This window comes from Trichomycterus rosablanca, chromosome 20 (assembly GCF_030014385.1).
Source record: "Trichomycterus rosablanca isolate fTriRos1 chromosome 20, fTriRos1.hap1, whole genome shotgun sequence".
NCBI classification, from domain to species: Eukaryota; Metazoa; Chordata; class Actinopteri; order Siluriformes; family Trichomycteridae; genus Trichomycterus; species Trichomycterus rosablanca.
This window is the reverse complement of record NC_086007.1, coordinates 8651780-8666620: the sequence shown is the minus strand read 5'-3', so window position 1 is coordinate 8666620 and position 14841 is coordinate 8651780. Positions and strand designations below refer to the sequence as shown.

General features: G+C 39.8%; 1 protein-coding gene across 1 annotated transcript; it reads left to right on the top strand.

Annotated features, from left to right (window-relative positions):
- Window positions 1–5122: 5122 nt before the first annotated feature.
- LOC134334186 (TRPM8 channel-associated factor homolog) lies at window positions 5123–14841 on the top strand. The gene is made up of 7 exons (XM_063016403.1): window positions 5123–5739; window positions 5826–6823; window positions 7764–7858; window positions 8116–8329; window positions 9217–9456; window positions 10785–11122; window positions 13752–14841. The coding sequence occupies exons 1-7, from the start codon at window positions 5123–5125 to the stop codon at window positions 13992–13994; spliced, it is 2745 nt and encodes a 914-aa protein (XP_062872473.1). The 3' UTR covers window positions 13995–14841.

Sequence of the window (14841 nt, the reverse complement as noted above, 5' to 3'; positions counted from 1 at the left end):
ATGTAGTGTGCGGCGTATGGTCTGAGCACTGACAGGCTGACCCCCCACCTTTTCAATCTCTGCAGCAATGCTGACAGCACTCCTGCGCCTATCTTTCAAAGACAGCAGTTGGATGTGACGCTGAGCACGTGCACTCAGCTTCTTTGGACGACCAACGCGAGGTCTGTTCTGAGTGGACCCTGCTCTTTTAAAACGCTGGATGATCTTGGCCACTGTGCTGCAGCTCAGTTTCAGGGTGTTGGCAATCTTCTTGTAGCCTTGGCCATCTTCATGTAGCGCAACAATTCGTCTTTTAAGATCCTCAGAGAGTTCTTTGCCATGAGGTGCCATGTTGGAACTTTCAGTGACCAGTATGAGAGCGTGTGAGAGCTGAACTACTAAATTGAACACACCTGCTCCCTATGCACACCTGAGACCTAGTAACACTAACAAATCACATGACATTTTGGAGGGAAAATGACAAGCAGTGCTCAATTCGGACATTTAGGGGTGTAGTCTCTTAGGGGTGTACTCACTTTTGTTGCCGGTGGTTTAGACATTAATGGCTGTATATTGAGTTATTTTGAGGGAAGAATAAATTTACACTGTTATATAAGCTGCACACAGACTACTTTTCATTGTGTCAAAGTGTCATTTTGTCAGTGTTGTCCCATGAAAAGATATACTTAAATATCTGCAGAAATGTGAGGGGTGTACTCACTTCTGTGATACACTGTATGTGATGCCACTCATTATGGTTCATGTGTATACATACAAACTGTGCTATATATGCCTTATTTTACTACAGGCAAAGTTGATTAGTGAAAACATTTCAAATCTATTCTTTGTTCTTTTATTGGTTAAATAAAACTGAAGAGAATTAATAAATTGCAGATTCTTTATACTGGGTTTTACAAGAAGTCCCAACTTTTCTGGAAATGTGGTTTGTATTTGGATTACCAATGTGTTTTAATAAATATACCCAGGGAAGAATTAAATTACAGAGGGATATCAGTGTGTAAAGTATTAAAGATTATATTGAAAAAAATGTTTGAAAATACATAAATGGGATTTAGGCAGTGGCCTGGATATATATCTTATGGCCTCTATATATATATATATATATATATATATATATATATATATATATATATATATATATGATATCTTTAATTTCCGGGATCAATAAAGTATCTGTACTGTACTCAAGGACGGATTAAGCATAGTCTGGGCCCAGGGACCCCCCAACAACCACCCCGCCCCTAGAAAGTCAAGGAGCCATGGTAAACGACTTCTATGGAAGTCAAGGGCCCCATAGCAGGGGCCCTCGTGATCAAGGGCCCTCTAATGGTATGCCCTGCTCTTCTCTAGGGCCCCCTGGTAGGGGCTCTCATAACCAGGGCCCTCTAAAAATATGCCCCCCTCTTTCCTAGGACCCCTAATAGCCAGAAGTCGAAGTCAGAGCAGTGCCACAACGCCTCATCCATTTTCATAAGGGGCCCAAAAGCATGGCTAGGGGCCCCAAAAGCATGGCTAGGGCCCCCAAGAGGCCCTGGGGTCAAAGTCCCTAATAGTCAGAGGATCCTTAAAATGGAGGGCCCTTGGAAATAAAAATATATTGTATCATAAATGTTGATAGGCATCGCAAAATGTTTTGGGCCAGGGCCCCCCCGGGGCCCCCTGACCTCAAGGGCCCCTGGGCGCTGGCCCCACTGGCCCGGTCAGTAATCCAGCCATGACTGTACTGTACTATACTATACAGTACATCTTAGTCTGTGCACTTTCTCCACTCCAGCACAGTATGTGGCAGTATGCACCGTTCAAGTAATTTGCTACTCGCCAAAAAAAAAAAAAAAAACCTGAAGCAGAACTGTCGGTTTCTATAGGAGAGTACATCATACAGTCCGGTAGCTTACGGTAAGTCAATTCTAAACACAAAGAATAATGAAAAATAAAACCTTTTTAGCGAGTTGTACTGAAAAAGGTTCACACTGAAAGATTATGTGAAGACAGTTCTGTTAGCGGCCCCTGCTGGACAAACTTGTTATAGCAGCCAAGCTCCTCAGAAATAAACGTAAGAACTTGTGGCGTGCGATACTAAAGCAATAAGCCACGAGAGGCCGTGCGTTACTGTGATTTTAGCACGAAGATGACGTTTTTGCCACGACGCGAAGCGGAGTGCCTAAAACTTCTTTCACCGTGCTAAAATCATAACAGTAATGCACGGTCTCGAGTGGCTTATTGCTTTTATAAAACGGCGGTCAACAAAAAATATAATAAATACAACAATGTTTAATTCATAAATGTATTTATCGTGTATAAACTTACAATAAAGCATTCTTCCGCGACGCAAAATAGTTCGATTAACAGTGTTGCTAGGCAACATGAGTTGTCTGTTTTACCAGTGCTTTATCCTGATCAGTTTTGCGGTAGGTCTGAAAGGCAGGGCACAGGCATGTCTTCAGTTTTGTCGTAGGAAACCAACATTAAGACAGGAAGAACTTGCAAACTCCACACTGAAAGGATCAAACCCAGAGGCATTTGTAACAGTAGTACTCATCAGACCAGTTGCCCTTCCTCCATTGCTCTGATGAGCACTCGTGGCTGTTTCAGAGATAGTTCAATGGAGTCGTCCAGATCATAATGCTGCTTATCTGCCGCAAACACATATAGAGAGAAGCATGTGACATGTAATAATGGAAGAGAAAATATAAACAAATGGCTTATGTGGACATCCTGCTAAGCAAAAAGTGCAACTGGGTGTATTTGATATCTGGGTTAGCCAGTTTGGCAGCCAGTTATTCATGTGAGACAAGTTGTTGTGGCATCATGGCACATCAAAATTCATGCAGTTAGGGGGAAAAAAATGATGATTGGCTGAGAATCTTATGTATGTCACGTTTGTCGATTCAAAATAAGCAGTACATGCTACTAGAATAGAGAATAAAGAATTTGCATCTGGAGTCTGTTGCAGTCTCTCGTGATAAAGGTCTGAACAGGGTTTGTCATGTTATGACCAGTGTCCGCATTGTTTTCTTCCAAATATTCCAGTTTTCTGAGACTTCTGTGCCTCATCAAGGTTGGTTTTCTGTCTTAAACCCATGGTTCCAGAAAAGGCTCAAAATTATTGTGATCCTGACCAGTAAGAACCACTCACTGAAGATTAATGAATAAAAATGTCAACAAAAAGGTAGTATATCGCTGGTCTGCATCAAGCCTAATAGAGCTGCTAGATTGTGATGTTTTCTCATATACAAAATAGTACACTTTGTAGTTTTATATGACTGATAATAGTGGGATTTCTCATGCAGATTTTTTTGTGCAGTTTATAGTTTTAAGGAGTGGTTGTTTAACTACTTATTATGTCAAGAGGTGTTTCTTTTACTCCACCCAGATCCTGACAAAGCAAACACTGAATTCTTCCAGAACTAGAGTAGTATTATAATGCTTATGAATTTGTATGTTAAAACAGTCTGTTCAAGGGTCAGTAAGAAGAAGTCTTACTAACTGCTCCACACAGGTAAGCTGATTTGAGTATGCTTATAGATAGATACTACATAAATATTTGTAGATGGATAATATATGTTGAAGTTTGTATACAATGATAAGGAACATGTATGTCATGGTGTACATTGCATAAGGTTATTGTTAAATGAATATCTAATAGCAACTTAGGTTAACAGTTTTGTTATGTAGAAAGTTATTATGTCATATGACTTTGTGGTATGGCTTCCTTTGACTTTGTTAGTGAATATATTTGACTGTAGCTGGTGACCTCATAGAGCCCAAATAATAGAAGTAATAATAAAGTAGTAGTAGTAATAATAGTAATCACTTGCCTAGGTTGGGAATGAAACCCAACCTGTCACCCTATCCTTTCTATATGGGCAAATATAATCCAAGAACAAACAAAAACAGGTCTGTTTTAAACTGGAGGCTTAAAGCATGATTGAAGTTTGTTGTTCATTACTTAGACAAAAAAAAATGGTGATGTAGAGGATTCTTTCTTGCATGACAGCCAAGATTGCTTTTTAATTTATGACAGACCTGGATGCTTGCATTTTGATGCTCTTCTTTCTCTCATCATAAGTTGGGGTTTCCTTCATATCTTGGCAGAAAAAAAACTTTTTGTTCTTTCTAATGGGTATAGTGAAATACCCATTTATGTAGGCACACCAGCTGTAGTCAGTCTTAATCACTAACATAATTTGTAGGTCATCATCATGACATCATGGGACTTTAAACAAACTCAAATTGCAAATAATTTTGGTCTTTCACCATCTGCTATACATAATATTGTGAAAAGATTCAGGGATTCCTAAAAAAAAATCTCAGTCCATGTAGGGCAAGGTTTAAAACTGTTGAATGCAAGTGATCTTCAAGACCTTAGATGGCATTGTAGTGCTCAAGGCAACAGTTTTTTCCAGAAAGTCCATGGTTATTTCATCAAGACAGTGCCAGACCTCATTTTGCATGTGCTTGACAGGCTTGCCTGCACTAGATCTTGTTGTTCTCCAGGACTGTTTAAAGCTAATAGTTTAAAAGTATGTATAACAGTCTGCTAAAAAATTATTACAACCAGCTGTTAAAGGTTCCTGCATACAAATTGCACATTTACATGGTTTAACATGTAATTACAAAGCAGGGTCATAAAGTCAATTTCTTAATTCTACACTTTGTGCCATATGGGATGTAATGTCAATATCTATTTTATTTACTTTAGGAAGCCAGCAGTTAGGACATAAATCCAGGCTTACATCTAAAAAGCATTTTGGTGAGTAGGAGCGTTAGTACCAGCGTGTGCCTATTTGAGACTCGTAGCCAATAACAGTCTCTTTCAAAAATCCTAATGTTACTGGGCAGCTCATTCTGCAAGAGAGCACTAACTGCCCACTTGTAAGCCATGAGCTCACATCCATGAAGGACAGTTGTATTGATTAAATTTGTGTAAGGTGAGCTAAGATAAGGTAAGAGCTCTCCTACCACTCAACACCCGGATAGAGGTTAGAAAGAAAAAATGGGGCATTTTAAATATTTAAAAGCCTTAAATATTTCTAAACAATTCTATTTTCTCTTTTTCTGCAGAGCCTTTTCTTTGCAAACCCTAAACATAATACATTGCTTTAACATGCAGGAAAGATCAATGGAAAGAGAGCATGATTACTGCGCTTTAATGCGCAGCCTTGAGGAACTTGATTTCAGGGGAAAATCAGTGCCAAGTGACCTTGTGTTAACAGGCCATAATGCCATTCCACTTTCCATGAACCCAAGAGGTCAAGTCCTAATGGCTGCATCTCGTTATGGCCAAGGACGTATAGTAGTGTTGGGCCATGAGACATACTTGACACGTTTCCCAGGCCTAGTGGAGAATGCCTTGGCTTGGCTAATGCCAGCTGATTGTACAAGCAGTACAATTGGCATTCGTAGTAATCTTAAAAAAATTGTTGACAACTTATGCTACAGCTCTGTAAAAACCCAGCTGGGAGACTTCAAAAGTGATTTGGCAGTCTACGTATGTGATGCTTACAGTGTTGAATCATGTACAAAAGAGTTGGTCACTTTTCTTAAAAGTGGTGGAGGCTTGCTCATTGCTGGCCAGGCCTGGAGCTGGGCTCAGCGCCATCCAGGAGAGAATGCTTTGCTGAACTTTCCTGGAAATAAGGTGTGCAGTGTGGCAGGAATCTATATCTCAGAACTTCCAGGGGAGGTCGGCAAATTTCCTGTGCCCATGCAGATTCCTTCCAGCTGGCTGGCAGTATCGTAAGTAAAACTATTATTATTACTACTATTATTACTATTATTGGGTGTTAAAATATCTAACCTGGTATATTTCACATAATTCACAGAATAGGCAAGGACTTTAAAGAAGACCTAGAGTTCCTACTGCAAGGTGTTTCTGAGTTTGATGTCCAAGGTGCGGCTTTAGGATCAGAGCTAATGGCACATGGACCATTATCCTTTCCTATTGCACTTACCTCATGTGGCAGAGCATTCATTGCTGGGGCTTTTTATGGACAAGGAAGAATTATTGTGGCCTCTCATGAAGGATATCTTGGTCGAGATTCACTTTCTACTTTCTTGATTAATGCAGTTCGCTGGCTTGATGAGGGGCGCAATGGGATCATTGGCATCATGCCCCAACTTAAAGCAACCCATAACATTTTGAGCAAGTCAGGACTACGGTGCCAGTTCACTGGCTTTAGAGAAGACCTCAGTGTCTATGTCTGCACATCCTACAGTGATGCCCAATGTAAGGAGATCCAGGAATTCGTTGCTGAAGGCAGTGGTCTCCTGATAGGAGGGCATGCCTGGTACTGGGCTCAGAGCAACCCTACTCGCAATGTGATGACTGATTGCCCTGGAAACCGTATCCTAACTAAAATGGGACTAAGTATCATGGGTAATCCATTGACAGGTGGCTTGTATAAGGTCCGACCAATACCTCAAGGAGGAGATGATGTTTCACAGACATACCACTTCCGGGACATGCTGCAGCGCTTTGCTGGACATGTCATCCAGGGTCAGGGCTTATCCAATAAAGAACAGGAGAATCTAAAGAGGCTGAGAAGTGACTGCACAAATTTTCTTAGCATGCGTGCTTTTGACAGTGTTTCTTACAGTTCAGTGGTGTCAGTGCTTACAGACATAGTAAAGGAGGGAGGAGTTCCTCAAGTAAGTTCAGGCACTGTTAAAAGTGACAAGGATAAACTGCTGCTTCATGTAGGAACAGAGGTGTACAAGGTTTGCCAAGACCCTGATGCCCTTTTGCCATATATTATCAAAGATATACCCAACCTACCCACAGTGTCCAACGCAAGAGTCCGGATCAGTGCAGACACAGCAGGTAGTGACTTTTTATCATATAGTGACAAAGTGTATTATGTTGTTAGTTTAAGCTACATCTAACAGTTGCAAAACTTGCTGATGTGTTCTTGCTTAAGCCCCACCTTATCAACACACGCACTGAAATGATTGAAATTGTAATGCAAGAGCTCAACGTAAATGTAAAAAAAAGGGGAAATGAGTGGACACCAATTTGTTGTTACAGAGTTGTGTCTAACACTATCCATTCGACTACCAAATTCTTATTTAATTGCCAATTTTTTGTGGGGGCAGTATGTGCCTATAATGGCTAGGATAAATGGTCATGAAGAACTTGGAGGTCATGGAGAGGTCTCACTGGCCTAAATATGCTTTCCATTTTTCTTGGAAGCTTTAAAGCACTTCAGTTGAATTTCCAAACCAATAAGACTTTGGTCAACAATTTGTGCCGCAAAAGGTTGGATTTGGTATCAAACAAAAAAATACATTAACATGTTCAAAACACAACAGTGATGATCAACAGCAAGACATTTATTTGTTTTTCAGCTTTTTATCTTATTAGTGAAGTCCATTAAGCCACAGTGGCAGAATTGTTTCATAGTTTTGGAGTAGGTCCACTGCATCTGTAAATTAATACACTGAATTGGATTGTACTAGCCAGTTTTCACATTATATTAGGACATACTGGGCTCTGATCAGCTTTCAGTTTTGGACCAGCTGCCATGTCTAAATAGGTGTTCAGTTATCATCCTAAAACCATCACCAACTGTTTTTAAAACAAACAAAACCAGCTCAGATCAGCACCAAAATTATGTTAAATAATGGCAAACAGTGCAAACTATCTACTCAACATTTGAAACAGGTAATTAATGTAATTATGTACTGATAATATCAGAAGAATAGTAGAATGGTATACCACATGTTATATTACAACTGTATGACATTTTGTGCAATTGTTGCAGGTGGTGAAGAATGGTTAAGCACAGGTCTCTATCTTTCACCTGGAATGAGGACTTACATTGCAGTACCCAAAGAAATTGTGGGCAAAGGTTGGAAGGTAATTCCACCACACAGCATATTTTAAATACACTCATATTAACAATTGTTTTATTTATTTATTATATACTCTTACAGGCCTATTGGAAACACTAATATTATTATTGGGTAATATTGCTCAAACTTTATTCAGTTATAATTGTAGCTCACTTTGGATAAAGGCATCTGCTACTGCAAATGCAACAAATGTAAAAGTTATAATTACAACAAATGTAAAGTGTAAAGCAGAGGTAATGTGTTTACACTCCATGTTTGCAGCTTCAGATTGGGTGTCAGACAGATAACTTAAGCAATGCAGATGTGCTGCGAAGGGCTCCAGTGGTACATACACGATTTCCTTTGGACAAAGAGATGGTGCAGGTCTCGAACCTGTGGGGAGGGCTCATATTCCTGATCTCACCATCTACAAGTAAAGTAAAAGGGGCAGAATTTGTTGTGCAGACATCCATAAGGGCACCGTACTACAAATCTGGTAAGTTATGTTCTGTTGTATCTGTCATTTATAACTTTAAAAAAGTACTTGATCATTGTTCTGCCTCAAAACTCTATAATACGTCAGCTTTAGCTCACAGACATTTAATCTTATCTTTAAAGATTTTCTGATGAAGAGTGAAATTTGTTTTTTTAATAAGAGCAAGTCGTCCTGGTCCTGATGCAGCAAATCATGCCCACACTATTACCACCGCGTTTTACTGTTGTTATAGTGATCTTACAAATGCTGAAATACAAGTTCCAATCCTGTGAAACGTGTTCCAACAAGTTCCAAACTTCCCCTGAATTTAATATTGCCAAGTTCCTTTTAAAACATGTCATGGATGCTGATCTTAACTGTGGCTAGATGCAACTGAGGCTAAATTCAACTGACTTAACTAGATGTCCTGGATGAGCTGCTGCAGAGCCCTTAGCTGGCCATTTTTCAGTTGGTATACCACTGTTTTACCACTGAGCCTTAGACATTGCTTTAGACGTTACTAGACTGGACGGTCTTAGATTGTGATAATATTCCTGTAGACACTTTAATCAGAATGTTTGACTTTAGGGGAATGTTCAAAATAAGTGAGATTCATATTCTACAGGGCTAGCTTTGATTGAGGCTGTGTTTATTACTGAGCATTGGCTTTGTTTAACTGGATGATGAAATAACCAAAGTGGGAATAACCATTTCCTAGAGTGATGTGCGAGTTACATATACTTTTCCTAAAAAATGTGTTGGTGTCCCCCTTGTCATGTTTGATTATCTGAAGCCATTCAGTGTGACAAATACAGTAAGAGAGGTAGCGTGAAAGGGGGCAGATACTTATACACTGCTGTATAAGCTACTAACTGAAAAAGTAAACTTTTTTTTTTTTTTTTTTTTAGGAGTGACCACTGTGGCGGACTGGGTGCAGAAAATCCGCAATGCCCCAGCTCCATGGGCAGAGCTGGAATTTGAGAATCTCATCATTACTCTACAGTCAGATGATGTTCGAAATCTGGACCATCCTAACAAGGTGGCGGATCTCTGGGATTCCATTATGCGGGGTGTGACTGAGCTGGCTGCAAAGCCTCCCAAGTTACCACGCAAAGAGCGTTTTGTCGCTGATGTTCAGATCTCTGCTGGTTTGTACTGTCTATTTCACTTTTAGGCTTTTATTTGAAATAAACAATGACTAGTTCTTTAATATTAGAGGAATAATTTACTGCTGTGTGCTATTACCATGAACAGTAACCAGTAGCACCATTCAGAGAATGAAACTTTCTGGGACTTGGGGCTCAAAAGTTCTATTAGCAATCTGATTTAGATACATGTACCTTAAGTGCCCTGAAAAGTGCCAGACTAGCACCTGCCCCCTCTGACACCTGTGCAGTTGCTGACCACTTCTTTACACCAGCCAACACTGAAGAGTCACATGATGCCCTGTAACATGATTAGTGTAATCACACTAATTGTGTCTGTGCTTTGACCAGAAAGCAGAGATTGCTATATTGTGGCACCACTGAGAAAAAAACCCTGTCTGTCCTGTCCTCCCTATGGCACGGGCTCTATTGTCTCTATTGAACGCCTGGCCAATCACACCAGCACTGAGATTTGGAATTGAGGGCTCAAACTCTCAAACACTGTGGTTGGCTAGCATGTTTGAAAGCTGCACCACCAGGGCTCTAGATCTGTATTGTTTATTCTTTTACAGATTTACTATGTCTGTAGCTATTACTAACTAAATTTTGGGGTCTGATTATAATCAGATGATCATGGATCACAAAACCTTAGTGAATTCTTGTGCTCCAGTGGGGGAAAACAACAAAAGAACTGTGCTTTGCCAAACCGTTCTATAACATCTGTCTTGTCCGTATATATTTATTGTTAAGAGTGTAATAGTTATAGTTTTAATTTACCTTAAATTATCAGGTATTGTACATTTCAGTGACTACTATTGAAAATATTGAACTACTAACAAGTGACGTGAATAACATTGACTATGTTGTTACGATGGGACCTATCAAATGGTGGAATGTATTTGGCAGCAAGTGTCAGAAGTTGATGTGTTGGAAGCAACACAAATAGGCATGCATAGGGATCAGCAACTTTGACCAAGGGCCAGATTGTTATGGCTAGACGACTGGGTCAGAGCATCTCCAAACAGGTCTTGTTGGGTGTTCCTGGCATGCTGTGAACTACCAAAATACCTACCAAAAGTGGTCCAACGAGGAACAACTGGTGAATATGAAACAGGGTTGTGAGTGTGCAAGGTTCAGTGATTGTACAAATTAGCTACTGTAGCACAAATTGCTAAAGAAGTGATAGAAAGGTGTCCCAGTACACATTGGGAACTTATTGGCAATATTAACAATAACAATATTTGGCAGTAGGTTTTAATGTTATGACTGATCACTGTACACCATAGACCTACAATACACTAATACGGTCTCCTCTGTCTTTTTTCTGGCAGGTTTTATGCATGCCGGTTACCCTATTATGATGCACGGTACCTCTGCCCCAGAACTTCTCAAAATTGACAAAGCTCGCCAACAGGGGTTTTGGGGTGCCATCCACGAATTGGGTCATAACCAGCAATGCGGAGTGTGGGAGTTCCCTCCACATACCACCGAGTGCACCTGTAACCTGTGGTCTGTGTATGTACATGAGGAGGTGCTGGGCCTGAACAGAGCCAAAGCTCATGAGGCCATGGTGTTAGAAAAACGACAAGGTAGAGCTCAGAGTTACTTTAAGGGTGGTAGGAAGCTGGAAGATTGGACAGTGTGGACAGCACTGGAAACGTACATGCAGGTAAAATGAGAGAATTGTGGTTTGCTTTTTTATGTTGTATTTATATGCAATAACATATACACTGATCAGCCATAACATTAAAACCACCTCCTTGTTTTTACACTCACTGTCCATTTTATCATCACTTACCATATATAAGCACTTTGTAGTTCTACAATTACTGACTGTAGTCCATCTATTTCTCTGCATGCTTTTTTAGCCTGTTTTCACCCTGTTCTTCAATGGTCAGGACCACAACAGAGCAGGTATTATTTATGTGGTGGATCATTCTCAGCATTGCAGTGACAATGACATGGTGGTGGTGTGTTAGTGTGTGTTGTGCTGGTATGAGTGGATCAGACACAGCAGCACTGCTGGAGTTTTCAAATATCGTAACTGTCCACTCTATTAGACACTCCTACCTAGGTTGGTCCTCATCTATTGCTGCTGTTTGAGTCGGTCATCTTCTAGACCTTCATCAGTGGTCACAGGACGCTGCCCACGGGGCGCTGTTGGCTGGATATTTTTGGTTGGTGGACTGTTCTCAGTCCAGCAGTGACAGTGAGGTGTTTAAAAACTCAGCATTGCTGTGTCTTATCCACTCATACCAGCACAACACACACTAACACACCACCACCATGTCAGTGTCACTGCAGTGCTGAGAATGATCCACCACCTAAATAATACCTGCTCTGTAGTGGTCCTGTGGGGGTCCTGACCATTAAAGAACAGCATGAAATGAGGCTAACAAAGCATGCAGAGAAACAGATGGACTACAGTCAGTAATTGTAGAACTACAAAGTGCTTCTATATGGTAAGTGGAGCTGATAACATGGACAGTGTGTGTAGAAACAAGGAGGTGGTTTTAATATTATGGCTGATCGGTGTATGTAGATTTGATGAGTTGGCATTAACAGGGGCATAAAATCAAGCACACAGCCATGTCACTTCAAAAGATGAACACTGGCCGTAGAATGGGTGATACTAAAAGACGTTAACTAATCTTGAGGTCTGTGCTTGCCATGTGATAGCACTTTTTCAAATATAAGTGCTGTAATTGTGAAGTGGAAGTGTCTAGGAGCAACAACAGCTCAGTAGACCTCAACAGCTCCTGTAATGAGACCAGAGTGCTAAAGCATATAAATCGGTCCCCAACTGCAACACGTATTACCGAGTTCAGATTGCATTGTGCCAGCCACTGCTGTTTTTTTTTTATCACATTTGGGATTAATGTCTGCAAGTATGCATTATCACCCATTACCCACCCAGTGCCTGACCTCTCTAATACTTATTTTTGTATTTACAAGCCTTAATATGTAAAATGTTGGGACTGTATGTGTTGTTTAGATAAGCACTGGTTTTAATCTAATAGATTAAGGAACAATTTATAAAAAAGACTAAAAAGACACAATAGTGGATGTTTTATCTTATGTTTATAATATTTGTATTAATACTATATATGCTCATTCCAAAAAGTTGAGAGTAGTATTTTTACCAATGTTTTTCATCACTGTTGCTATTCTCAACACTTAATAAGCATTTGGAAACAACAGACACCAATTTGGTCTGATTTTAAAAGCAAATGTGTACCCATTCTTTGGCTACACAAATGATCAGTTGTGTAACTGTGAAATTCAAACAGATGTGCAAATTACGCACGCCGCGGGGTCTGACCTCCCCTTACCTCGTCTAATAAAAAAGCCAGCCTAGTTAAGAAACAGAAATTAAGACCATGGCTCAGCCTTAGAAATGCAATGAGCATTTGTTGAGTGGAATATGGAGACAAACTGCCAGGATTCAAAATGTTCGAGTCACACCCTCATACCACCTAAAACCAACAAAGCTTTATAATAAGTCTTCATATGACGACAGCACGCACACAGCCAAGCAACCATTAGCAACAGACACATTAACATCAGAAAAATGACCAGCAATTCTGCATTTCCACCTGTCCCAAACTTTCCAAAAGTGTTACTGACATCACTTATACAGTAGAATAGCTGTATATGATGTACAAATCCAAAATCCAGCTGTTTTTAAATACAGTTCAAAGTAATTTAGACATCACCACTTTATTTTAAAAGTAGCTCAGTCAGTAGTTAATGTGCTGATGTAGTAATCAGAGGGTTGCTGATTCAAGCTTAACCACTGCCAATTGCCAGTGTTGGGCCCTTGAGCAAGGCCCTTAATCCTGGATACTGGATAAGACTCTATAAAAGTGTCATCTAAATGCAAACATGTCAGTTTTGCATACTTTCTGAAATTAGATATTGCAAATAAAAAAGTGATTCGCAGCTTCTCTGAAATTAAGGATTGCAAATAAAAAGTGAATCTCTACAGCCAAGTCTAGTGAAACACTAAATATGGCAATGCACATAACATGCACTCCCTGATGAACAATACTTCAGTAAGCAATCTAATTAATTAATTTAATTAATTAAAGCACTTAATCCCATTATGTAATCCCTTAATGATTAAAATAAGTAGCTAAACTCAACAGCAAGTTGGTCAGTACAAGGCTGTTATATTGTTTATTAAAATTTCACACAGGTAGAAGTGGTATGCATTACTATTTTTATTCAGCTACAAATAACATCTGCTTTTATTCTATTACTTCTGCTTACTTATCACACCCTAACCTTTGTTTTAGCTGCAGGACAAGTTTGGCTGGGATGCCTACAAGAAAGTCTTCTCAGCCTACCAAAGCATGCCTAATGTCCCTACAAACAATGCTGGCAAGATGAACCTGTACGCTGAAACATTCTCCAAGGTGGTCAACATGAATCTGTCTCCATTCTTCAAATCCTGGGGTTGGCCCATTGAGCCTAGCACTGAGAAAACACTCTCCAGCCTGCCCGAGTGGAGTGACCATCCTATGGTTCAGTATGCTTAGCAAGCTGTAGATCAGTCTAGATTCAGGCTGAAGTTTAGATGGAGATGATTCTGCAGCTCAGAGGAAGTAGGTGGAGGTGGTGGGGAGGGGGCTTAACATGTCAGGAGGGCTGAAATTTCTACTGCTTTTCATGGGTGGTGGCATGGTATTAACTGTTACATAAAAATATATCAGCTTCATTCAGTTTCAACTGGATTTTGAAAAACATTTATAGACAGGAGTGGACTATGTATTAAGAATAAATGAACTGTATAAATATATTTAAATGACGATTTATATTTAATAAAATAAAAAAACAAATACATAATTACACTACATGGCCAAAACTATATAAAACTTCAAATGATTTAGTTCAGGTGTTTCAGTTACATCCAGTTGTGTAGATCTCCAACATTATGGCAACAGTTTAAGGGACTTTATCTTGATGGACCTCACTTTGGCACAGGGGAATGACAAGTTTGGTGTGGATTAACCACAGTGGCCTGCAGAGCTGTGACCTTAACCTCATTCAACACATTTGGTATACATTGGAATGTGTGTTTTGAGCCAGGCCTTCTCCTCTAACATTGGTGCCTAACATAGCAAATGCTTTTTCAGCTGAATGGGCACAAATTCTCACAGATCTGTTCCAAATTTATGTGGAAAGTTGTTACAGCCACAATAGGGAATGGGGCAACTTCATATTAAAAGCCATGGTTTTGGAATAGGTTGTCCAACAAGCTATCCGCATACTTTTGTATAGTGTACTAGTGTACTAGTGTATTTTGGGCAAAGTGTGATATTAATTGTTATGACAAATATAGCACATTTACACACAAATAAAAAGAGCACATGAAATCTAATGAAA

Excerpts from the sequence above, each read along its gene's own strand:
- LOC134334186 (XM_063016403.1), top strand. The coding sequence starts at position 5,123 with ATGGAAAGAGAGCATGATTACTGCGCTTTAATGCGCAGCCTTGAGGAA. Across the intron at positions 5,740-5,825 it reads TCCAGCTGGCTGGCAGTATC|AATAGGCAAGGACTTTAAAG; the intron begins GTAAGTAAAACT and ends CATAATTCACAG. Across the intron at positions 6,824-7,763 it reads GATCAGTGCAGACACAGCAG|GTGGTGAAGAATGGTTAAGC; the intron begins GTAGTGACTTTT and ends CAATTGTTGCAG.